This window comes from Terrapene carolina, unplaced genomic scaffold (genome assembly GCF_002925995.2).
Source record: "Terrapene carolina triunguis isolate 2854851 unplaced genomic scaffold, T_m_triunguis-2.0 Scaffold66, whole genome shotgun sequence".
Lineage (NCBI taxonomy): Eukaryota > Metazoa > Chordata > Testudines > Emydidae > Terrapene > Terrapene triunguis.
The window spans coordinates 42,416,073-42,443,571 of record NW_020664417.1 but is presented as its reverse complement, the minus strand read 5'-3'; the positions used below and the strand labels follow the sequence as shown (position 1 = coordinate 42,443,571).

The following is a 27,499-nucleotide window of genomic DNA, read 5'->3' as shown; positions in this document are numbered from 1 at the left end:
CTACACTGGGGGGGAAGGGGGGAATCGATCTAAGTCATGTAACTTCAGCTACGTGAATAAAGTAGCTGAAGTCGACGTACTTAGATCTACTCACCGCAGTGTCTTCACTGCGGTGAGTTGACTGCTGCCGCTCCCCCGTCGACTCTGCCTGCACCTCTCGTGGCGGTGGAGTACAGGAGTCGACAGGAGAGCGCTCGGGGGTCGATTTATCGCATCTAGACTAGATGCAATAAATCGACCCCCACTGGATTGATCGCTGCCCGCCAATCCGGCAGGTAGTATAGACATACCCTAAGACACATAATCAAGTGACTTTGCTTTAAAGAGGTTTAGTACGTTTGGATATTTAAAAGACAAGAAGTATTAAGGAAGAAGTAATTCAATATGCAATTTCATACATTAATAATTTGCAAAGCATTTACCAAGCTACAAGGTAAAAGCTATGGAAATATAACTAATGAGATATCAATACTCAAGAAGATATTCACACAGAGTAGGATGTTAATAAATATTTTATTAAATGACTACAAATGAACCATTTTATTAACACCTAATAAGTAACTACTAAGCTATTTAACCCATATTTATAATGAGAGGCATGCAGTTAATTATCTGCACAATTTCTTTAGATTTAGGCTTCCCAAACAAGGGTTCAAAGGACAAAAAAGGAGAGTTACTGTGTACAGCCTTGCTACTACATTCCTTCAAAAGTTGTTATTAGATTGATCTTATTTTGATTTTCCCAGCAGGTATATTGCTCCTACAGCTGACCATACTCACAGGAGGAGATGGGGAAGAGGCAAATAGGCCAGGCTCTCAAATGACCCAAAAAGATTTCATGCAGGGGGCAGGAAATCAGAGGTTAAAAGAAAAAAAAGATTTTATTTACTCCCATCAGAAGAAAGTTATTTGTTGCTTACTCTCAGTAACCTCACTATCATGTAAAGGGGTTGTGGAGAGATGAAAGGAGGGACTCATACAATGGAAGGTTTGGTTTTAAGTCCTCATAAAACTTTAAGGAAAGAGAATCCTTTATATCAAAAGGCCATGAATCCCTGCTGCATGTTATTGACCAGTCACCTCACAGTTTAAACCTTTAGTAACAGCAGTGTTTTACACTACAAATATTGACAGAAGATAGAAATAGCAAAACAACAAATATTCTATTAAATATAAAACTGCATCCAACTTTATACAATATATATCTAGAAATCCACCTCCAAAATCAAAATGAGAACTTCTCCAAAAGGATGGATGCTAAAACCCCTTTCCACATACATTCTCATGTACATATACACAAAAGCAGCCTACACACTACTGAGCTATTCACAGGAGTGAGTCATATATCATTCACTGATCAGTCATCACCAACCTGTGCCTACAGAGATAGAAGAATGGTTATCTACATACAACTGACTTTCACATTTTCTGTCTTTAAATGACAGTTGTGGAAAAATTGCAGGACATCTAAGTTAGGTAAAAAAAGCTGAGTATGGGCAAAAGCTAAAATAATTGCTAGAGATGAAACAAATCACTATATAGAGAAACAGATAAAGGCAGAGACCTAACCCAGATAAAGTTGTTAATATAGTTGAAATTGAGCCTGAGAATCACACTCTATAGGGGATCTTAACTAAAAAAGGAAAAAATCAATGACAAATAAGACTCGTTCTTCACCTCAAGAGTTCCAACCAAGTGAGACTATTAGAGAAACTACAGTAGGGTTGTGTTGGTTACAATGTGAGATTTTCACATTTCAGCTCATATTTAAGGGTTCAGGAACTGAATGTTCAAACACTGTCAGATGTTAAGATTAGCAACATTTAAAAGATGTGACAAGTGTACTTTGCAAAAATATTCCATCCAGTTTGGGAAGGGCATCCTAGTTTAAAATGTATATCCTCCTTTTTACACACACACTGAAAAATAGATGTCTGTTTTTCTCCTGTGCCAACCCCAGCAAGCAAAGCAAGCATCAAGAATAACATGAATATACTGACAGGTTTCAGAGTAGCAGCCGTGTTAGTCTGTATCCGCAAAAAGAACAGGAGTACTTGTGGCACCTTAGAGACTAACAAATTTATTAGAGCATAAGCTTTCGTGGGCTACATATATGCATCCGAAGAAGTGGGTTGTAGCCCACGAAAGCTTATGCTCTAATAAATTTGTTAGTCTCTAAGGTGCCACAAGTACTCCTGTTCTTTTTATGAATATACTGCAGATTCACAGGCTGTCCTGAAAAGGCTGAATATCTTAGCAGTGAGCTCTTCCCCAAAACCCATTCACTTATTCTGTAAGTGGACTTAATATGGTTAATAAATAATGTGAACAGGGTAAAAACCAGTGTAATCCTGTCCCACAGTGACTGCATATCATAAAAAAAAATACACAGTAGTTTTCAAGAAAGGTAAGAAATGGAGTAGTCGAGTCTTGTTTTATTCCCAAAAAATGGTTGGAAAGGGAGATTTGAACCTATTGTCTGAAACCCCTGGAATGACAAAGCTCCCTACTGTAGTGTCTAGCTGTAGGTCATATGTTTTAAACGAGTCAAAATCTGATTTGAGTATTGTTCAGCCCGCTATACAGCTATAATGGAAAAGGCTTCAAAGAATGAACTTGACATATATTTCATAAAAATTTGTCAAAATAATTATTGCCAACTACAATGCAATTATGCATATTCAGTTTGATGACTCAATTGGAAAATTTCTTTTCTCTTTAATAAAAAATTTCTAAGTGACAATAGTGAATTAGTGCTGATTGACTGTTCAGTGAGTGTTAATTAATACCGAAGGAAAATTTAGCTCTATGCTAATAAATCCTACAAAAAATCTTTACATATAAATCTTTAACTAAAACGGAATTATCTGCCCATTTTATTTGCTCTTGCAAAATGATAAATAGTGATAAACAAGAGAGACAAACTACGTAGTATGTAATGAGAAAGTGAGTTCTCTTGGCCCACCAAACCATAAAGCTTGGAATCACCCTAATTGCTTAGGGTCTTGCCAAAGGGGCAAGGACTAGAGTGCTGGAAAAACACTACGAAAGCCCCTTCCCTGATGAGCTGATCTGTACAGCAGCATTGGTTTGGCTCATATATGTCTGGCAAACAAGGGTGAGCAACAAGTTCACAATAATCATAACCAATAAGGATTATAAACACAGGAGGAAATGATTGTCCACAAAATTAAGACATCCCCAAAGTCCAATCATGAGGTGATAAACATGGCAAAAGAAACCAGTCTTGTGAAAAGTCACTCACAATGTGGGTTTTGGAGAGAGGGGCAGTAACAAAAATAGCTACATTTATTTTTATATTTCTCAACTTTTAATTTTGCTGATTGAATACGAGGAAATACAACTGGCTGGTTATTTCTCTTTTATTTAAGTGTTTTCATTATAAATTCTACACTCTTATAGGTCTCTAAATGGTTACCTGCTTTCCAGTGGCACATTACTGCCAAGGACCCAGCTGTCCTGCAGCTGGACGGACTCGGGTGTGGTTTGCAGCTCGGCGGGCAAAGCAGCCGGCGGGGCCGGACTCTGATTCCTCCTATTTGTCAATGAGTTTCTGTTAAGGGAGGTGATAGATGGATGATGCTGTGCTGAATGCTGCTTGTGAGAAGGTGGCAAAGGTTGCAGGGTCGACTGGCCTTGGTTATTTGGCGGTTGCTCTGGGAAGAAAGAAAATTGAAGTTTGTTATACATCACCCTGGCTTTTGCTACAACCAAAGCAGAATGAGAAACTGAATATAATCCCATCATCTAAAATATATTTGCATATTATTCTATTAGAAGGCATTCAGTGACATTCTCTAAGAGCAAGTTTACCCTTGATACACAAAGTTCTAATTAATATACAACAGATGGGAAAATTGCTTTTGGTTTTAATTTGTTTCAGTTTTTTTATCTGATTTTATTAACACCTACAGAAAACAGCATCTGACAGATCCCCTAATGTGCCTTTAGATTTCAGCTTTTTTTAACAAACCAACCCTGAAATTAAATGGGTAATTTCAGTAGAACACAAAGGTTTTCGAAATGCATATAATCCCTATAATTATTTAATGGAATTTTTTTAAGCTTTATTTAACTGCAATAAATTATTACAAGCTAGTTGCTAAACAGCAGTAGACTACTCTAGTTTAGAGCATTTCAAATAAGGCAGCTCTGCACTATGATCTGCTAATAGATGCTAAGTATTCTTTAGCAGAAGGTCACTCTGTGAAGCAGATGTTGCTTCATGGATATTTAACAGACTGAATCACATCTGATTACAACGTCAGAAGCCTCATATACTTAATGACCGTTACATCCATTAGAACACACACAGAACAGATTTTCCAATTTCACACTATGTGGTACAACTACATTTTGGAGTGAGTCACAGGTGATCAGAGAGTCGTGCCACCAAGACAGTGGTGGAAATATTTTGTTCCTAAACTAAAAGCACATAATAGCCAGAGCGAATAAGTCAGAGGTCAGAAAGCAAGCTGTTTTATTTTTAATGATCTGGGGCTAAGGATGTGCCTGACAATATTTACATAAAAAGTTGTCAGACTTAGGTAGGATCTAACTAGATGCTGAATGGATTTGGCTTCAACACATACACATTGTCAATCTTTGACTGAATGTAGTTCAATGTTTTTTAAGTAATGTATTGACATGTTATTAATACAAATGTATGTATTAAACTGAATAACAGACTAGGGTTACATTTCCTTACACTGTGAACGCAAGCAGTGATTCTTAAGCTGAGTAATATGACCTTCAGATGTGATTCTCTATTTGCTGGAACTGAATACACAATCTGCAATGACTTGAACCATACTATTAAACCCATAATAAAGGGGTACAGAAATTAAAAAAAGTCTATTGAGACTAAAAACCAATTATTGCTGCATGTTTCTGATAGTCTCTAATAATCCATATTATAGTAATTTAGCAACTAATAATTTCTCACCCTCGTGAGCATTAGGGATAGAGATGTTAGCCTAACACAGGAAAATAAAACTCTATGCTTTTGCATCTTCTTTTCTTAGAAGACCATTCCCATTTCCAGTGAAGGAGTTTGGTTAATTACTTTGCTGCCGTGTGAAACGAAGTGTCTAAATTATAGTAAGGTTGAAATATGCCTTTTAGAGAGTAGCAGGGTTAAAACAGTCCATACAGTTTTGTTGAGTTTAAAAAACAAAACAAAAACCTCTACTAAATTAACAAGAAAAATTACCAATCAGGCAGCATACAATTAATCAGTTTAGTCTTTACCAACACCAATAGGTGTCATCACATATGATAAAAATCACTATGGAAGCCTTTAAGGCACATTTTAACAAGCCAGCTACAGGATAATTTAACAGGCTAAAGCTGGGAAAGATTTTGTTTTCAAGTCTATTTAAAATTTTATCTGATTTAGATTAGGAGCTAATTATCAACTGTCACAGAATTAACTATGGTGCATATATATATGATTACTAACACAACAGGGAGCCATACCACAAGTATATGAAAATAAATCCTATTCCTTTACTGGATAATCTAAAATAATGTATGTCTCATAAATCATATCTTTCTTTCTTTCCTTCCTCCGTTCAATTGCTCTACTTATCTAGCATTATCCCCCTCCTCTTGTACAAACTTCCTATGATTGATGCAAGAGCCTTTTCCTCTGCAGTTCCTATCCACTGAAACATTATTCTGGAACTTCTCCACCTCTTCAATTTGTCTTCTCATTTAAAATTTCAATTGAAAGCCATTTTCTTTTTGTCTGGCATTTTATTTTCATACCATAGAAAGCAGATCCAGTTCCCTCCTTCACGAAAACAGAGAGCCCATTTGTAATACAAGTGATGTAGATCTGCTGTACAAAAGAGGGTTGGGTGTAAGGAAGACACAAAGCCTGCAGGATGGGGCTAGGATCTAAGATCTGCCATAGCACAGATCCATTCTGAAGATAGCTACACAGATATACATAGATGCTGAAACTAGGAGTGTTACCACACCTACTGGGTTGAAGTAATAATAAAAACTCAAATACATTGTTCCTGCCTTCAGCACCCTACTATAAAAATTATTCCAACACTACTGCAGATATACAGCACCTCTGTGGAGTAGGGGCTTGGGGCTATTTCTGCATATCTGCCTAGCTCACAGCCCAGCTACTTCAAGCCAGTGTCTGTGGTCTACATTTGCGTGTAGACATATTACTTATACACCTCTACCCCGATATAACATGAATTTGGATATAACGCGGTAAAGCAGTGTTCGGGGTGCCCCAGGGGTCGGTCCTGGGGCCAGTTTTGTTCAACATCTTCGTTAATGATCTGGATGATGGGATGGATTGCACCCTCAGCAAGTTTGCGGATGACACTAAGCTGGGAGGAGAGATAGATACGCTAGAGGGTAGGTATAAGATCCAGACTAACCTAGACAAATTGGAGGATTGGGCCAAAAGAAATCTGATGAGGTTCAACAAGGACAAGTGCAGAGTCCTGCACTTAGGACAGAAGAATCCCATGCACTGCTACAGGCTGGGGACCGACTGGCTAAGCAGGCAGTTCTGCAGAAAAGGACCCGGGGATTACAGTGGATGAGAAGTGGGATATGAGTCAGCAGTGTGCCCTTATTTCATCGATTTGTGAGGAAGATGTCAACATTATAAAAGTGGTGATTATGATGCCATAGTTAGGGTTGCCTCATACTCCTATTTCAACCCCTATTTTCATGGATAAATAACTAAACAATAGTTTGCTTTTTATAGCATCTTCCACACAATATCAAAGTGCTTTACAAACAACTAAGCTTCCCAACATCACTGTGAAATAGTGACATATTGCCATTCTGATTATATACATGGGGAACCTGAAGCAGAGAGAAGTTAAGTAATTGGCTGAGTGTTACATGGGAAATTTGTGTCACAATCAGAAGAAGAAACTAGAACTCCTGGCTGTCAGACCCACAATACCAGCCTTCCTCACCTTTCTATATTTAAGGGCCTGAGACATGCAGATGGAGCCTCTGTGATTATTGGACCATGACATGGATATGGACTTCTTGAGCTCTGCAGGCTTGAATATTACTCCTAGTTCTGGAAAATGTAAAGAAAATACTTTCTCTGCACCAGCACAAATGTCAGAATAGGCATTCTGCAGCTCCTCCCTTCAAATCTGGCTCTTCATCTATGGCAATTAGCTTCTTGGGAAACAGGCATCCTAATGGAGGGAAGAGTTCTTCCCTCAGTTTGTGAAAAATTCTGACATGGCCTAAGCTAAACATATAGGCTCCATGACTGTTAGCTCCATTTTGATGGTAAATCAGGAAGAAGAGAATGGGATGATCCAGCATGAAGGCTATAAGAGGTACAATGATTGTGTTGGAAGGAGCAGATAAAGGGCTCAATTATGCTCCGTTGCTGACACCAGAAAGTTGCAACAATCTAACTTAAAGTGGCTTTTAAACTGATTTAGTTAAACCTGTGCAAACCACTGTCTGAACACACACATTCTGGTTTAAGAATGGTTTATTTTGGCTTAGCTTAAACAGATTTCCAATCAACTAAACCACAATAAGCCTGGTTTACACAAAATAGATTGTCTGGACAGGGGTTTGCACAGGTTTAACTAATCTATTTAAAAATCACAAACTGTTCAACTTTCTTGTGTAGACTAGGCCTTAGTTACACCAGAGCAACCCCACTGAAGTAGTCATCTTGTGGAGATGTTTTATGCAGCTAATGCAAATTGGCCCAACAACAACCCATTGCAGTAGAGTTACCCAAGTATAACAGAGATTTTAACCTTCGTGAAGCATTGACTGCATAAATCACTGTCAGATAAACGCACATCAGCCTATGTATGAAACTGATGAATTCATATGAAATGGAATAGAAAACAGTCTAAACACAGTTTTACTCATTTTTCAAAACAGTGAAGTAAATGATCCATTTCAATCCTGGAGGTAAATTATACGTATTCTGTAGCCAACCACAAAACTTCTCTCTCTTTTCTTTTTCAAAAACTAATTTACGTTTAATTAATTTTATCATTTAATTATTACTGAATTTCAATAGAATATTATGCAATAAAATTCATATGTGAAAGTGAAAAAAAGGAGGAGATCGGCAGAGAGACAAAGATATAAATTAGTTTATTATATAACATGTATGATAATTATTTAATGCTTTGCAATTTTGGGTTTTAATTCAAAAAGAATGAGAAAAGTAAATGAAATATCTACAAAAGAAAGTAATTTGTTATGCATTTCATGTGATATCCGTTTAGTAACAGTTAAACTACTGAGACCCAACCACTAGCCACTCATCTAAGGAAAAAATGGAGGTTTTCATTTGATAAATATTAGGCTTATTTGGTAATTTTAATTAATGTTAAAGAAAATAAAGCTATCACAATGAGCATGAAAACACAAACACAAGTGTTGTGAATATGAAAGGTGTTAGGTGCATACAGTTTTTAAAACAAAGAACTATAAAAACAATTTAGGAGTAGGCAATGTAGTTGTAACCAGGTTGATCCAAGGATATTAGAGAGACAAGGGGAGGTAATATCTTTTATTGGACCAACTTGTGTCTCTCTCACCAACAGAAGTTGGTCCAATAAAAGATATTGCCTCATATCACCTTTTCTCTCAACTTAGGAGTAGACTGTCAAGGATTCTCCACCAGGAGGAAGTTTTCCCAGGGAATCCTGATGTGGTGACATTGTAAGATGAATATCAGTATCCATCAGAAGTAAATAACTAGGGTGGACTATATGCCAAAGAGAACTGGTAATGTGCAACAGAATCCTTAATTTCCAGGTCACCAGTTGGAATCCTGTCCCAGTTTGCTAGTGATCAGAAGTCATTTCCATGTGAACTTGATTGACTGCCCACATAAAATAAGTTGATGGATTCAAAACATTACTTAGTTGACTAGTGGCCATATCACCCAAACCACTATATCTGTAACTAGCAGCCAGGTTGGCGGTCTCGGCAAACATGACTGAATGAGCCAATAGACTCAACTACTCATGGAATTTAAGAGGTATTCTAGTCCTCCAGGTGAGGGTTGAGACAGGCTGTTGGCACTACTACTGCCTATACCATATCTGGTCTGCAGATAAGTAAAACAATTCAGTCTACAGAGCTACTGATCCAGCAGCACCTTTCACAAGTACTAAATGCATTAAATTAATTAAAACAAAAAGTAATAAAATCATTGGTTTGATTTTTGAATGCTCTTTATAGGAAAAAATCTATTTAAATGTTCTTTAACATCAATAACAAGACCCATTCTTTAAATTAACTGTTGAGTCTGTGAACTATTACGGTGGGGTTTTGTTGAGATCCCCCTGGCTTTCATTTCTTTACTAGTCAGTTGCTACTAGCAATAGCAGCAACACAAGATATCTTGTAATATGTTAAACTTGTGATTGTGAAGACGTTTATTAGATTATTTTTGTTAATTTTTAAGTTGTCTTTGCCATACCTTCTACTTTTAAGTACATTCTCCTAAAATACACACTGACACATATGTCAGTCCGCACAACCCCTTTCTGGTTATCTGCACTATCTAAAAATGGCCCAATCACATTTCAACTTTCCTGATAAATGCACTTGACCAGCTGGTGGATATAAAACAATCTATTATCTTAACCACTGCTAGGTATACAGCCTGTTACTGAATTAACCCACTGGCTGCTGCACTCTTCTTGAGGACTTGCTGTTGTGTTAGCTGTGTGCTGATGGGGAAGCAGACGAGTGCACTTTGATCACAGTACATCTCTCTCTTTCTCTCTCTCTGTAATAGTAATATAAAAAGGGGGGAAAATCATACACATATCTTGATCAAAGTGTGCCAATATTTGCCTCCTCATGAGCGCACTGACTACAAGTTGACATGCCATCAAACCACTTGGGAGTGGGGAATAACCAGTGAATTTATCTGCAGACTATACACTGTACAAACAACTGCAGAAAAACCCAGACAGGCCCAAGGATGTGTATGAGTGCGTATATGGGCTGGGGAGTGGAGGAATGGCAGAAAGAGAACAAACGTGAGGGCAAGCTAATAGGACGACAGCAGTCTCAAAAGTGTGAACCCTGGTGCCTCAGTATATAAGGAGCAACTCTTTGTGTGTGTTGAGAATTTGCTGTCTGGGGAAGTTGTCCTTTGTGGGAAGTGTTGTTTCACATTAGTAGTATGGCTCTATTTGCTGTATAGACATACCCACAAACAAAGGTGTGACTGTAATGCAGGTAGGCATACCAACACTACCTTTAATTTAACTTGTACAGGTAACATTAGCAGAAAAGACATGGGCAGAATGGGCTTCTCTATGGGCTAGCTGCTCCAGTACAAGCCCACTGGGGACTCTGAGTATGTCTCTGATTGCTAGTCTGCACTGAAGTTCCTGCTGCCATTAGCTGAGTGAACAGCTAATAATGGAGTTTTGGGTCGGGGAGTTTGGGAGCGATTCTTGTCCTTTTTCTCTAGCAGTAGGATCACTAGGAAGAGAAGACAACAATAACTACTGAGGCAGTAGTAGAAGTAACCCAAGGAGGAGAGGAGACAAAGAAGATGGTTGGATGCAGAAGCCCTGGGATGCACAGCATCCTTTAGTGGATAGCTGATGGAAGCTACTTATATAAGAAATGTCACCTGATAGAGCTCATGGCAGGGAAGATCCAAGGATTAGAGATGCGGCTGGAGATAATGATGGTATTCAGATGAGAATTTGAAGCTATAATGCATGACAACTCAAGATTTACTGACACCTGCCAAACAAAAGAATCACAGACGTGCTGCAGAATGTATACGTTTACTTCGTGAAAACAGACCAACCAGTAATATTTATATTTGGAACTTTAAAAGGTCTGAGGGCAGCCTGTCAGAAGGTGAGGGTGACCATTTCCCTCATTTTCCAAAGCTTAAAGTAACTGTTCGCACAACTGACTGAGAACATAAATGCAAAGCGGGAAGCATTAGCAAAAACTGGGAATTATTCAAGGATCACCTATTGGATTCATAATTCCAAAAAACATGACAAAACTTATGATTGACAAGAAGCCATTATTGTTAAAAGGAGACATAGAAATGGAGATAAAACACTATATATATATATATATATATATATATATAAATAAAGGGGGAAATAGATGGCAACTGATAAAAGAAGCTAAAGTAATCAATTAAATATACCCAATAGAATTAAAGACAATAATAAAGCATTTTTAAATATATTAAGAATTAAAAAAGCTCTATGTCAGATATAGGTCCATAGCTAGGTATAGATGCTAAAATTATAACTGGAGGCAGAAAAGGCAGAAACATTCAATAGATATTTCTGTTCTGTACTTGGAACAAATCAGGAGGATGCATCTATCCCATATGATCCTGTGGACATTTTGATTAATAAACTTGCATTGTGTGGAAGTTTAAATTTTTTATGTTTAAAGTTTAAATAGAACTAATAGGACATACGTTAGATGGACAAAAAACCTGATTCATGGGTAGATCTCAACATGTAGTTGTTAATAAGGAGGGACCATCTCTATCAGACTCCCCTAGGGAATGGTTCTTGGCTATTTAATATTTTTACAATGACCAAGATGACGATATAAAAATTGATGTTGGTAACATTTACAGATGATACAAAAATAGGTGGGGGTAGTAAATAATGAGGACAGATTACTTTACAAAGTGACGTGAACAGTCTGATTAATTGGTCTCAATTCAACAAAATGCCTATCATATTTTGTACGCCCCATCAGACAGTCTGTATCCATTTGTTGTCGCATGTTGTATACTTAGCTTGTAAGCTCTTTGGGCAGGAAGTGTAATTTTGCTCTGTGTACAACATCTAGCACAATGGTCCCTGACCTTGAATGAAGCTCTGACGCGCTATGATAATACAATTAATAATAAACAATAATACTAAAAAGGGAAATATCAGGTAGAAATAGGCAAGAGTTCCTCCCTCTACTGGCACTGGGTACCTAGGATACTGTGATGTTTAAGGAGCTCAACTTATTCATGTTATCAAAGAGAAAGCTAAGAGTTCACTTGAGCACTGTGTATAGGTACTTACAGATGAAACAAATATCAGACAGTGGGAACCTTCTCAACTTTACTAACAAGGGCATAACAAGATCCAGAAGTTAAACAAATTCAACATTGAAATAAGACACAATTTCCTAGCTGTGAGTGCAATTAAACATTGGAACAGCTTATCAGAGGAGCCAGTGGACTCAGTGTAGCTTGTAGTCTTTAAAATGAGATTAGCTGTTTCTAAAATATATGCTTTAATCCAGGTTCTTGGAGAAACTATGAGCCTTTGTGTACAGGGTCGGTCTCAGGCCGTTCATCCCCTTCTTTCATGTGTCATGGGAATAATATGATCATCTGATACCCTCCACATGCTCATAATGCTTGCATCTACGCATTAAGATAATGATTGCAATCAAATCTCGTGTAACAGGGTCTCAAACAATTGCCTATGGGGGTCACCAAGGAATTCCCTCTCCTCCCCGAAGCACAAGTGGCCACATGTATTCTTGGTTTATTTTTTTCACCTTCCTCTGAGAGAGTGTCTTCACAACAGTTACCTTGAATTATAACTCGAATGTTACTCTTAACCCCACTCCTGTCTGCACACAAAAATCTCTAATTTATATTAAAGTGGTGCTTTAAGCTAGAGCTAGCTGTCCTGTCAGGAAAGGTGGAATGGGTGGTCTGAAACTTGAGCCATGCTGCTGCTGCAGCTAATAATGCAGTAACAATGCAACAGCTCAAATTACAACAACTCTTCAGCAGCTAATCCAAACATTCTGTGCTGCCAATCAAGTCACTGTGTAACTCTAGTCTTGTTTTGCAGACAGCTCAAGTGTAGCAACTCAAGACTAATAACTGAAGATAACTGTTACAGTGAAAGACAAGCTCTATTACATTAGAGATTGGCCACAGCTGGAGACAGGGCACCACATAAAATGAACTAGTGCTCCAAGCTGGGATAGAGAATCCTCCTTCTTAGATGCCCAGTAGGTGGGTCTTGCCGACATGCTCAGGGTCAAACTGATTGCCAGATTTAGGGTTTGGATGTTATTTTCCTCCAGATCAGATTAGCAGGAACCTTGGGAGCTTGTCTTCCTCTGTAGCAAGGGGTGTGGATCCCCTGCCAAGATCATCTGGGCATATTCCACCTAATGAATTCCCCGCCACTGCAGAACCTCAGGCACAGGTGTCACTTCAGTCTCTCATGTTCTCTGCCTGTGGCACACAATAGTTTAGACTCCTGAGGGATGACTTTAGTTAGACTAAACAATTGCATTAGGCACAATACAGAGGTATTTTGATAAAATTAAAGGTCCTATGAAATACAAGAGATCAGACTAGGTGATCTAATGGTCCCTTCTTTATTGAAATCTATTAAATCTAGTTAATTAACAAAAAAAAGTTAAAAGTGGTTTCAAATAAGCCACCTTGCATTGAATTCTATTAACTTCTGTGATTACAATTACATATTCCTATAAAATTAGGGTTGTCAAGCGATTAAAAAAATTAATCGCGATTAATCACGCAATTAAAAAATGAATAGTGCGATTAATTGCACTGTTAATAATAGAATACCATTTATTTAAATATTTTGGATGTTTTCTACATTTTCAAATACATTGATTTCAAACACAACACAGAATACAAAGTGCTCACTTTCTATTTATTTTCTAATACAAATATTTGCGCTGTAAAAAACAAAACAAATAGTATTTTTCAATTCACCTAATACAAGTACTGTAGTGCCATCTGTTTATCATCAAAGTTGAACTTACAAATGTCAAATTATGTACAAAAAATAACTGAATTAAAAAAAAACAATGGAAAACTTTAGAGCCCACAAGTCCATTCAGTCCTACTTCAGACAGTCACTCAGACAAACAAGTTTGGTTACACTTGTAGGAGATAATGGTGCCCGCTTCTTGTTTACAACGTCACCAGAAAGTGGCGTCAACAGGCGTTTGTATGGCACTGTTGTAACCGGTGTCGCAAGATATTTATGTGCTAGATATACTAAAGATTCATATGTCCCTTCATGCTTCAACCACCATTCCAGAGGATATGCATCCATGCTGATGACGGGTTATGCTCGATAATGATCCAAAGCAGAGTGGACCGATGCATGTTCATTTTCATCATCTGAGTCAGTTGCCACCAGCAGAAGGTTGATTTTTTTTGGTTGTTCGGGTTCTGTAGTTTCTGCACTGGAGTGTTGCTCTTTTAAGACTTCCGAAAGCATGCTCCACAGCTCGTCCCTCTCAGATTTTGGACGGCACTTCAGATTCTTAAACCTTGGGTCGAGTGCTGTAGCTATCTTTAGAAATCTCACATTGGTACTTTCTTTGTGTTTTGTCAGATCTGCAGTGACAGTGTTCATAAATCAAACAACATGTGCTGGGTCATCATCTGAGACTGCTATAACATGAAATATAGGGCAGAATGCGGATAGAACAGAGCAGGGGACATACAATTCTCCCCCAAAGAGTTCAGTCACAAATGTAATTAATGCACTATTCTTTTAACGAACATCATCAGAATAGAAGCATGTCTTCTGGAATGGTGGCTGAAGCATGAAGGGGCATATGAATGTTTAGCATATCTGGCACATAAATACCTTGCAACACCAGCTACAAAAGTGCCATGCAAACGCCTGTTCTCACTTTCAGGTGACATTGTAAATAAGAAGCAGGCAGCAGTATCTCCCACAAACATAAACAAACTTGTTTGTCTTAGCAATTGGCTGAACAAGAAGTAGGACTGAGTGGACTTGTAGGCTCTAAAGTTTTACATTGTTTTGTTTTTGAATGCAGTTATATAACAAAAAAACCTACATTTGTAAGTTCAACTGTCATGATAAAGAGATTGCACTACAGTACTTGTATTAGGTGAATTGAAATATACTATTTCTTTTGTTTTTACAGTGCAAATATTTGTAATTAAAAATAAATATAAAGTGAGCACTGTACACTTTATATTCCGTGTTGTAATAGAAATAATTATATTTGAAAATGTAGAAAAACATCCAAAAATATTTAATAAATTTCAATTGGTATTCTTTTGTTTAACAGTGCAATTAATCACGATTAATTTTTTAAATCACAGTTAATTTTTTTGAGTTAATCGTGTGAGTTAACTGTGATTAATCGACAGCCCTATATAAAATGTATTTCTTTCCTCTGTAGCTTGTATGAATGACCCACAAAAACAATAGAGAAGACAGTTACCTTTCTGTACCTGGTGTTCTTCGAGATGTGTTGCTCATCTCCATTCCACAATAGGTGTGCGTGCTTGCCACGTTCGCCGGTGCCAGAAGTTTTTCTCTTAGCAGTACCCGTAGGGGAGTGCCCCTAGCGACCCCTGGAGTGGCACCACCACGGTGCGGTATAAGGGGCGCTGCGTGCTCCCCCCACCCTCAGTTCCTTCTTGCCAGACAACTCCGACAGAGGGGAAGGAGGGCGGGATGTGGAATGGACATGAGCAACACATCTCTAAGAACACCAGTTATGGAAAGGTAACTGTCTTTTCTTCTTCGAGTGATTGCTCATGTGCATTCCACAATAGGTGATTCCAAGCTATATCTGTTGGAGGTGGGTAGGAGTTCACAGACATTCGGGACGGAGCACTGCCCTGCCGAACCCGGCGTCCTACCTAGTCTGGGAGACGATCATATAATGTGAGGTGAACTTGTGGACCGATGACCATGTGGTAGCCCTACAAATGTCCTGAATAGGGACATGAGCCAGAAAGGCAACCAACAAGGCTTGCACCCTAGTTGAGTGCACCCTCACAATCAGCGGTGAGGGAACTCCTGCCTGGTCATAACAAGTTCGGATACACGAAGTAATACAGTTGGAAAGCCGCTGAGTGGAGATCGGCCGACCTTTCATGCGTTCGGCCGTGGTGATGAACAGTTATGAAGACTTCCTGAATGGTTTTGTATGTTCTAGTAAAAGGCCAGAGCCCATCTCATATCTAGCATGTGGCGGCGCTCCTCACTGGATGCGTGGGGCTTGGGACAGAGCACAGGCAGAAAAATGTCCTGGCCCATATGATAGGCGGAGACCATCTTAGGGAGGAACGAAGGGTGTGAGCGGAGCTGGTCCTTATCCTTATGGAACACCATGTACCGAGGTTCAGAGGTCAGGGCCCGGAGCTCCGAGACCCTTCTAGCAGACGTGATTGCCACAAGAAAGACTACTTTCCATGAGCGGTGTGACCAGGAGCATGAAGCAAGGAGCTCAAATGGAAGTCCAGTTAGCCTGGCCAGCACCAAGTTTAGGTCCCACTGAGGGACTGTGGGGTCTAACATACGGAAAGAGGCGATCCAAGCCCTTAAGGAATGGACCGGTCATGACATGAGAGAATATTGTGTGGGCCTGCACTGGTGGGTGGAAGGCCGATATGGCTGCCAGGTGCACCTTGACGGATGAGGGCGGTAGGCCCTGGGCTCTAAGATGAAGGAGGTATTCTAGTATAAGCTGGATCAAGGCAGCCACTGGTGAGACACCCCGATCAGTGGCCCACCGGGAAAACTGAGACCATTTTGCCTGGTAGGCCTGACGTGTGGAGGGCCTCCTGCTTTCCAGGAGGACGCGCTGGACTCCTTACGAGCAAGTCCTCTCCTGGCCTTGAGCAGCCACGCTGTGAGGGCTGCCAGGTTGGGGTGGAGCAGGCGACCTTTGTCCTGGGAAAGCAGGTCCAGGTGGGTTGGCAATGGCCACGGCGGGGCGACTGCCAAGCTTGTGAGAGTTCCGTACCAATGCTGCCTGGGCCACGCCGGGGTGATCAGAAGGACACGGGCCCTGTCCGTCTTTATCTTTTCCAAGACCTTGCCGATCAGTGGAATAGGGGGAAAGGCATAGAAAAACGGATCCGACCAGGACAGAAGGAAAGTGTCGGAGATCGCGCCCATGCCCAGCCCTCCCCTGGAGCAGAAACAGGGACATTGGTGGTTCTGCCAGGTTGCGAAGAGGTCCACTTGGCAAGTGCCCTAGGTTCGGAAAATCCTGTGCACCACCTCCGGGTGCAGCGACCATTCATGGTGAGAGGAGAAGTCCCGGCTCAGCCAATCTGCCCGAGAGTTTTGGACGCCCGGTAAGTGGTGGGCTTCCAAGTAGATATCGTGGGCTATACAGAAGTCCCACAGCCTGAGGGCTTCCTGGCAGAGGGCTGAGGAGTGGGCCCTACCTTGCCTGCTGATGTAGAACATCGAGGCCGTGTTGTCCATGAGAACCCTGACCACTCTGCCTGCTAGGTACGAGCGAAAGGCCATGCATGCTAGACGGCCAGCCCTGAGCTCCGTGACATTTATGTGCAGGGCTAGGTCCTCTGCGGACCACAGACCTTGGGTCTGGAGGTTTCCCACATGGGCTCCCCACCTGAAGTCCGATGCATCAGACACCAACTCTACAGTTGGGGGCCAACCCCCTGAACAGGACCCCTTGGAGCATGTTCCCCAGGGAGGACCACCAGCGTAGGGAGGCTATTACAGGTTCGGGCACAGTGAAGACTTTGTCCATCTTGTCTCTGGACTGGGAGAATACCGAGGCCAACCACTGCTGAAGGGCCGCATCCTGAGTCATGCACGCCGACATATGACCCAGGAGTTGGAGGCATGTTCTGGCAGTTGTCACGGGAAACCTTGTGACCATATCAATGAACTCCCTTAGGGTTTCGATTCTGTCTGGTGGGAGGGAGGCTCTGGCCAATGTTGCATCCAGAATCGTGCCACTGAACTCTATGCATTGCATCGGTACCAATGTGGATTTGGTGTTGTTTACCAGCAGCCCCAGTGTGGTGCATGTGGGCAGGAGGAGTGTTATGTGATCCTGTACCTGTGACCTGGAGCTGCCCCTGACCAGCCAGTCATTGAGGTAGGGAAAGATCTGGACCCCCCGATGCCTGAGGTAGGCCGCTACCACAGACATACACTTTGTGAAGACTCTAGGAGACGTCGATAGGCCAAACGGGAGGACAGTGAACTGGTAGTGCTCCTGTCCTACCGTGAAGCAGAGGAAACACCTATGGCCCTCGAATATACGAATGTGGAAGCACATGTCCTGTAGATCGAGGGCAGCGTACCAGTCTCCAGGATCCAGGGAGAGGATGATGGAGGCCAGAGAGACCATGAGAAACTTGAGCTTTACCATGTACTGGTTCAGGCCTCGCAGGTCCAGGATGGGCCTGAGCCCCCCTTTGGCCTTCGGGATAAGGAAATAGCGGGAGTTGTACCCCTTGTATCTGAACTCTGCCGGCACCACCTCCACCGCTCCTAAGCAAAGAAGCCGCCTCACCTCTTGCTTGAGTAAGCTCTCGTGAATGGGGTCACTGAAGAGGGACGGGGAGGGAGGGTGGGTGGGTGGGTGGATGGGGTAGAAAGAAACTGGAGGGTATAGCTCCGGGAGACAGTGTTGAGGACCCATTGGTCTGAGGTCAGCCGTGACCACTCCGGGAGCAAAGTACATAGGCGGTTGGAGAAGGGAAGGTCGGGTAGGTCCCTGGTACAAACTGGTAAGTCGTCCCTGGGTGTCCCATCAAAACTGGCACTTACCCGCCTGCTTGCCCTTAGAGGGCCCAGGCTGGGGCGCAGGCTGGGATTGCCATTATGGGTGCTTTTTATAGTCCCTTGATTCTTTATAAGGGGGCTCGTATCTGGAGTGGGTTGCCTGACTGGGAGCCTGCTGCAGTTTGAATTTGGTCCTGGCCGGGGCCGGGACATAGAGACCCCGAGGGTCTTTAATGTCGTGTGGGAGTCCTTAAGACCGTGTAACTTCACGTCTGTTTGCTCCACAAATAGGGCCTCGCCGTTGAATGGGAGGTCCTGCAAGGAGTTCTGTGCCTTGCTGGACAACCCAGAAAACAGGAGCCACAACGCTCTCCTCATGGACACCATGGAGGCCATAGATCGTGCAGCCACATCCACAGCGTCCGAGGCTGCCTGAAGGGCTGCCCTGGTGGCAGCTGTGCCCTCCTCAACCAGAGCCTTAAACTCCTTTTTATCATGCTCCTGGAGGGAGTCCGCAAATTTGGGCATTGAGCCGCACAAGTTGAAGTCATATCTGCCCAGCAGGGGTTGGTGGTTCGCCACCCTCAGTTGGAAGCTCAAAGATGAATAAATTTTCCTACTGAATTAATCTAGTCTCCTTGAGTCCTTGTTCGTAGGGGTAGGAGCGGGTTGACCCTGACATTCCTTATGGTTGACCGCTTCGATCACTAGAGAGTTGGGGGCAGGGTGGGTATATAGATACTCATGCCCCTTGGTGGGCCCGGAATACTTCCGTTCTGCCCTCTTAGAGATGGGGGGCAAGGAAGCCGGGGTTTCCCACAAGGCATTTGAGATCTTTGCCACCCCTTCATGGAGTGGGAGAGCCACCCTGGCCGGTGCTGTAGCTGAGAGGACATCGAAGAGGGAATCCGAGGGTTCCTCCACCTCCTCAGCTTGTAGATTGAGGCTTGATGCCACCCTTTTCAAAAGTTCCTGGTGGGCTTTCGTGTCCTCCTGTGGGATGGGAGGAGGAGGAGGAGCCGTGATTGCCTCATCGGGGGAGGATGAGGGTGCGGTGCTCTGCGTCCCCACCGGTGCCACAGGTCCCACCACTTGGTCCTCTTCTAAGTGCGGGACTGGGGATGAGTGCTCCACCGACCCTTTTCTGGGAGGCTGGGAGAGGAAGTCCGACAGTCTTTCCGAGGCTCCAGCCTCCGAGCGAGCCACCACTGGGGGCTCCATCAGGCCAATTGGTACCATGGCGCTGGCCAGAGAGGCTGGTGCCACTGCACCTGATGTGGCACCGTCAGAGCAGACTGCCCCACCTGACTCGCCTGGCCCACTGACTTTCGACTTTGAAGGGAGGCCAGGCTGGCATACGATCTACCGCTATCCCTGGATGGGGACGAGCGACGGTGTCCCGAGCGGTGCTGAGCACAAGACCGTGATCCCGGCGTGTCACATGACTTAAAGCCCAGGGTGCGGGGCATGCCCCGACCCAGGCCCACTTAACTATTCTAACTAAACTTTTTTTTTTTTTTTTGGTAACTACAGGTACTAACTAACTATGAACTAAACGAAGTCCAAAGAGGGAAAGCTACAGCAGAGCTGGAGCACAGCAGTTCCGAAGCACCTTCACTGGCGGCAAGAAGGAACTGAGGGTGGTGGGTGCGCACAGCGCCCCTTATACCGTGCCATGGTGGCACCACTCCAGGGATCACTAGGGGCGCTCCCCTACGGGTACTGCTAAGGGAAAAACTTCTGGCATCGGCGCACGTGGCGAGCACGCACATCTATTGTGGAATGCATATGAGCAATCACCCTCGAAGAAGAAACCGATTCACTAACTACTTATACCAAGAAACAGTGAAACTTCTTTTAACTAAACTAATTTGATATATATGACAATAGTATATGATAAAATTCTGAAGTGCTATTTTTAAGTTGAGGTTCCCCTTTAACTTTTGAATTTCCAGGATTTTGTCCATTTATTCAATAGTTTGGGTTTTTTTTGCCAAAATATATAGGGTGATTGTATCTGCATGTGTGTAGATAAATATAATAATCCAGTCACCAATAAGGGCCTAAATGCCTTATAATTGCATTTTACAATTTACCAGGGCAACTATAAACCTAATTATCTTTGGAAAAGTTTTTCCAATATTTTTACACTCAAGTTTTATAGAGTTCATTATTATTTATTATTTGTATTATCATACCACCTAGAAACACTAGTTATGAACCAGGACCCCATTGTTCTAGGTGCTGTGCAAACAAGGAACAGAAAGTTGGTCCCTGCCCCCAAAGAGTTTACTATCTAAGTATAAGACAAGAGGCAACCGACACAGATATACAGGGGAGTACAAGAAAACAAATAGACAATATTGGTCAGCATGACAGGCTATGGTCTCAGCATACCAGCAGTCTAACCATTGAAAGTATTTTGTAGGCATCATGGCAAAGGAGAGTTTTGAGGAAAGTTTTGGATGATGATAATGAGTTTGTTTTGTGGATTATTTTCAGGGAGTTCCTCCCAAGCAGAAGGGTCAGCAAGGGAGAAAGCACAATGCTTTTTTTGAAAATGTAACAAGTTGGCATCATTGTCTGATGGAAGGCAGGAGTTGCCTTCTCAAAAACAAATTGGATTTTAAAAAGATGTTTTAAATGCAGAATTTTTATCAATAGCATTTTTAAAAGAAACAAACTAGAAAGCTATATACCATCCAAAACATGTGAATTTGTAAAGATGAATGAAATAACTTTATATTTTATGGCATTTCTTTGAACCTCTGATTAAGTTAAATGACTTTAGTTCATAATTCTTCAATGTCACGTTGTTATAGTTCCCATCACCAAGATGTTTTAAAGGCTTTCGATTAATATTGCATGCCAGAACTGAAATTACATCCTTTGTCGTTTAGTTCTTAATGGTGCAAGTGATATCTATCAAGTAGTGTTTTATGAAGCATGTGTGATTTTTATTACAGGCTGTTTTCACAAATCTTTTTCAGGTTTCAGAAAGACAGTTCAGGGTTCATAATAAATATGCCAATTCTCAAATCTACAATGAAACTTAGATTCAACTGTGCTCATTAATAAAACAAGCAGCTCCCTAATTTGACTGTTAATCTCATCTTAATATATCATATTATACATCAAAATAAATTATCTTAAACCCTGCAATTGTGTATCTGAACTACATCTTTAAAGAAAACAAAACCTGGACTCTTGGTACAAAATTATTACACACTATATTCACCGTGAGACAGCAGTTGCTCACCAAATATTAAAAATTAGGGCAATCACAAGCCACATTATAATGTGGAGGTGATGCACACAGAGACAAGTCTCAGCATACAATATTTCATCTTGATCCTAGTGTGATGGAATCTGTAGTCTGTGACCCAATCTCTGTAAAACAAGATGAAGATGGCTGAAATTGCCACTATTAATGCAAATTAAGCACCAATAGGGCAAGCTACAAATGGGGTCTTCAAATTGGCCATTTCTGAGTAACTCTTGCTGCTTAACTGAGGCCATATAAGGGTATTAAACTTTAGGGGACAACATATACTGAACAGGTTCCTCAAATATGTTCTTGTCCCTGGGCTCACAGAACTTTCTGTGGCAAATACATTGCAGGGAGAAATATTGCTCATTGTAACGAGGGCAAGTATTTCTCTCACAAATGGTGGGGAATGGAAAAAGAGAAGGATTTACTTCTTAAGGGTTCATTAAACGTTGTTTCCACTTTGTGTTGTTCACTGTGGAAACTGAACCAGCTCACTTTTAAAACATTTTTTCCATTAGCCGGAATCGATTCTTGAAGCATTCCAACACATCCACATCTAGCCAGCAACAGCTCCTTTAACCCCTTGTATCCAAATGTAGTGTGCACTCAGGGTAATGTCAGTTAAATGCAACTCTGTTCATTTCAGTGTAGCGGGATGATATATGCTCTCCTGTCCATAGGACCATACAAGAGCTACTTTACTGGTTGAAGATAAATCACCCATAAAGCATGGAAGGGGTGACAGAGCTAAGGCCAGTACAAACTCACCTGACCCAAAGAAAAACAGATAATGCCCTTCCCATTCATGGGGCAGACATGTGAAGTGGAAAAATAAACAGATATCTTCCAGATTTAGGATTGATCTGACTATGAGCTGTGGTAACACCAATTCAGCAGACAGCCTTCCTAGAAGTGATCTCTGGAGGCCATGAAGAATTTAAGCAGAAGGATAAAACAAGAAAAGTACAGAAATAGCAACCAAAATAAATGGAAATTTAATTTGTTGTGGTAGTAAATAGGGATTCTGCTAAAACAAAAAGCAAACAAACCCCACTGATGCACTATGTGTAATAGTGACCCTGACTTTGGGTTATGCAGGTAAATCACAATCATATAACAACTTTTCACGGATAACCTTAATAGGGATTGAATGTGTGGATCCAGATTACATTCTTGCTGTCATACTGCACATATTGTTACTCACTGACTAACCCACACAATAGTTAGCATCAGTATACAATATTATTTTAAGAGTTATTTTAGGACTTTGTGTCCATCAGATCAAATACTAACGTGTTAAAATAATCTGTTTAGTTCTGATTATCACAGTAATTTACCCCAGGGTCAAACTGGGAAAAAATAACATACATAATGATAACTCAAGCAGAGCTTTGAAAAGTATCAAAATGAGATGCAACTCACATTGTGCAGGTGTTCAAAATATAATAACGCATGCTCTGCTGATCTCCTCTGACCTGGCTCCCTCATGGTGGGACTCAGATGTCTTGCAAGACTCCAGATCCAGCTCTGCCTCGGTGGGATTTCATATCCCCTAGTGGGTTCCTTGGGCTTGGTTCCCCATCAGCAGGGAAACAGGTAGTCCTCTCCCCCTTAATGGGAGTCAGAAGCCGGGGTTGGTTGCCATTAACAATAGATGGCAAATCTTCATAATTGGGCCATCTCTCTCCTTTCTTAAATGCTTACATCAGCGGTAAGAAAGTTATTTTTAGGCTTCAGTGCTGAGATCAGCAGGGACAGCTTATACTTCTCAGAGCCATTGTTTCAGTGGGTGGCAGACCTCATTCATAGAATCATAGAATATCAGGGTTGGAAGGGACCTCAGGAGGTCTTCTAGTCCAACCCCCTGCTCAAAGCAGGACCAATCCCCAAACAGATTTTTACCCCACTTCCCTAAATGGCACCCTCAAGGATTGAACTCACAACCATAGGTTTAGCAGGCCAATGCTCAAACTACTGAGCTATCCCTCCCCCCATAAAAATTAATGGAGATATCCTATCTCCTAGAACTGGAAGGGACCTTGAAAGGTCATCGAGTCCAGCCCCCTGCCTTCACTAGCAGGACCAAGTACTGATTTTGCCCCAGATCCCTAAGTGGCCTCCTCAAGAACTGCATCAGTTACATTTGAATTCACATTTTGAAGGCTAGCTTCAGAACCACAGAACAGGCGCCATTGTGTAATTTACAAACAGAAGCTTAGATTCTGGAGCACAAAGTGACAAACTCCAGAAAAAGGTAACTGGCTTGCCAAACTGCTGACAGCTGGTCTAAGTCAATCCTGAATTTACCTCACAAATATTTGTGAGCATAATTAGAAACTGCACGTGAAACCCAGGTTCAACAACTTTGATGATCACGTTGCCTGCTCTGACTGTCCACCACCTTATCTATATTTTAAATGAAGATGTTATGTACTTTTGACTGCAACTTTTGGGATCTATGTATTCATTAAAGAAAGAAAATACCTTGCTTTAATTCATAATGTAAGACCATTTACTGCAGTTCCAACTCAGGCAAAATGTCCACATATGGATATATGTACTTATTTCATACCACTTACTTAATGGGAGTGTTGCCAGAGTAAGGATTTCCTACTAACTGTGAGGTTTGACAAGTGATTACCTAACAGATGGTCTATCTTTTTCAAATATTAGGTATTTTTGTTTCTTCCCGGATATCACTAATGAAAAATGAGCTGTGATTTTTGTGTGTCATGATTAAAATGAATATTAACAGTATAATCTTTTATAAACAAAGATTACAACTAACACACCAAAACAATTTGATTTTATCCAAACACGCCCCACAAAAATCAGGAAAAAAAATAGACAAGCGGAGACATGGTTCTTTGGAAAAAGAGAAGATATTTGTGTTGAAATGTTGATGCTGGATCATTGTACAGAGATGGTAAAGATGCTTGGATCCCATATGGGAGGTCACTGTGCCCTAGTACTCTAAGGGGATTTGGGATAGAGGTCAGTGGATCCTAATTATGAAAACCCAGTGACGATTATCCTCTCTTTAGAGAGCCCATGGCACACAGAAGATACTGAGTAGTAATTATAGAGTCTCTGTGGCAGGATTCCTCACCTCCACTTCTCCCAAAAAAAACCCAACACATGCTCATGTACTCAGGCTTGACAAGGTGAACAAAATTTTTCCCTGGAAAGGCACTTACTACTGAATACACACACAAAAATAATGAGCACTGAAATCCTCCTTAAACACAAATGTGCAACACACAGAATCAATAACTAATCAATAATCACAGCCGATACAACCAGGGCTACAGCAAATTGCTCCTCCTGCCATGAGCAATGGCAAATTGGTTTTTGAAAGATCTTGAACTACTGTACCTGCCTTTCACTGGTAGAGGCCAGCTGTTCATAAAGGAGGAGCAGAAGATAAATTGACATGTAGGCCTCCAAGTTCTTGAGAAATATAGGGTGAAATCCTAACCTATTGAAGTCAATGGGAGTTTTGTCATTGACTTTAATGGGGCCAGGAGTTCACCCATAACATTTTGTAAGTGTACAGATCCAGTGGAGCTACTGAAAGACTCTGGAATTAGTTCCCTGTGCTGTGAGCAAGTTCAGGAACAGGTTTTTGTGTGTGCATCTAGGGCAAGACAAAGCCAGACTAATAAAATCAGTGAAAGAGAAGAAGAGGAAGATGAGAAAGAAGAAGGGAAATGTAATACAACATAGAACTTTCAAGCAGAGATGGGTGAACTCATTTTATTTCATTTGAACTCACTCAACTCTCCGGCATTCATGTTCTGTTTCAGACAGAATGAAAAAGGAGCATGAAAGATTAAAAACATGAAAAAACAGGGTAAAAGTGGCACAGAGTAAAAAACATTCAGAGAAAATGTGAAAAAGGACTGACTGGTTGAAAGAAAAAATCCAATAAAAATGAGGATGTGTGTATTGAATGTAGAAGACCCTCTTGGACCAACCAACCTTTTTTGGGGAATCTGGGGATACTAGCCCCACTTTTTATGACTCTTCTTCCTAATGCAAAGCCTCACCCTAGTCCACTGAAATTAAAGACAGAACTCCCATTAACTTCAGTGGGAGTAGGATTGGGTCCAAAATCAGAGATAATGGCACTTAAATAAACCGGTGAGAGAACACATTTGTCTATAATACAGGACTTTCAAGTGTCTTAATAAAAACATGAGAGACAGAGAAAACATGAGAGGGGGAGAGACAAAGAAGGAATTGAGCCTCCAAAATAGCTCTTAAGTACTTTTTTTCCTCCTAAAAGTGTCAGGAGAAGAGGAAAGGAGGGGGAGGCCCCACAAGAGTACTCTGAAGAGCTATTGTTCTCTAATGACTTTAAGTAAGCTTCCCAGACTTACAGGTGAGCCTTTTTTTAAACACAAGAAAAAAAGCAATCTTGGTCTTAGTCAAATTTTCTCTATTCTAACAACAGGAGGTATCTGAGCCTCTAGCTATTATCTTTGGAAAATCGTGGGAGACGGGAGAGATTCCAGAAGACTGGAAAAGGGCAAATATAGTGCCCATCTATAAAAAAGGAAATAAAAACAACCCAGGAAACTACAGACCAGTTAGTTTAACTTCTGTGTCAGGGAATATAATAGAGCAAGTAATTAAGGAAATCATCTGCAAACACTTGGAAGGTGGTAAGGTGACAGGGAATAGCCAGCATGGATTTGTAAAGAACAAATCGTGTCAAACCAATCTGATAGCTTTCTTTGATAGGATAACGAGTCTTGTGGATAAGGGAGAAGCTGTGGATGTGGTATACCTAGACTTTAGTAAGGCATTTGATACGGTCTCGCATGATGTTCTTATCGATAAACTAGGCAAATACAATTTAGATGGGGCTACTATAAGGTGGGTGCATAACTGGCTGGATAACCGTACTCAGAGAGTTGTTATTAATGGTTCCCAATCCTGCTGGAAAGGCATAACAAGTGGGGTTCCGCAGGGGTCTGTTTTGGGACTGGCTCTGTTCAATATCTTCATTAACGACTTAGATATTGGCATAGAAAGTACGCTTATTAAGTTTGCGGATGATACCAAACTGGAAGGGATTGCAACTGCTTTGGAGGACAGGGTCATAATTCAAAATGAGCTGGACAAATTGGAGAAATGGTCTGAGTTAAACAAGATGAAGTTTAACAAAGACAAATGCAAAGTGCTCCACTTAGGAAGAAAAAATCAGTTTCACACATACAGAATGGGAAGAGACTATCTAGGAAGGAGTATGGCAGAAAGAGATCTAGGGGTTATAGTGGACCACAAGCTAAATATGAGTCAACAGTGTGATGCTGTTGCAAAAAAAGCAAACATGATACTGGGATGCATTAACAGGTATGTTGTGAGCAAGACACGAGAAGTCATTCTTCCGCTCTACTCTGTGCTGGTTAGGCCTCAACTGGAATATTGTGTCCAGTTCTGGGCACCGCATTTCAAGGAAGATGTGGAGAAATTGGAGAGGGTCCAGAGAAGAGCAACAAGAATGATTAAAGGTCTTGAGAACATGACCTATGAAGGAAGGCTGAAAGAATTGGGTTTGTTTAGTTTGGAAAAGAGAAGACTGAGAGGGGACATGATAGCAGTTTTCAGGTATCTAAAAGGGTGTCATAAGGAGGAGGGAGAAAACTTGTTCACCTTAGCCTCT

The 27,499-nt window shown here is 41.3% G+C and overlaps 1 protein-coding gene across 4 annotated transcripts in view; it reads right to left on the bottom strand.

The window, feature by feature from the left end:
• Positions 1-27,499, bottom strand: part of TENM3 (teneurin transmembrane protein 3) — a 665,511-nt gene that overhangs the window by 195,051 nt on the left and 442,961 nt on the right. For all 4 annotated transcript variants that reach the window (XM_024194541.2, XM_024194516.2, XM_024194527.2 and 1 more), the window contains one exon: positions 3,440-3,677. In XM_024194541.2, the coding sequence (XP_024050309.1) occupies positions 3,440-3,677 (238 nt within the window). The remainder of the gene's footprint in view (positions 1-3,439; positions 3,678-27,499) is intronic.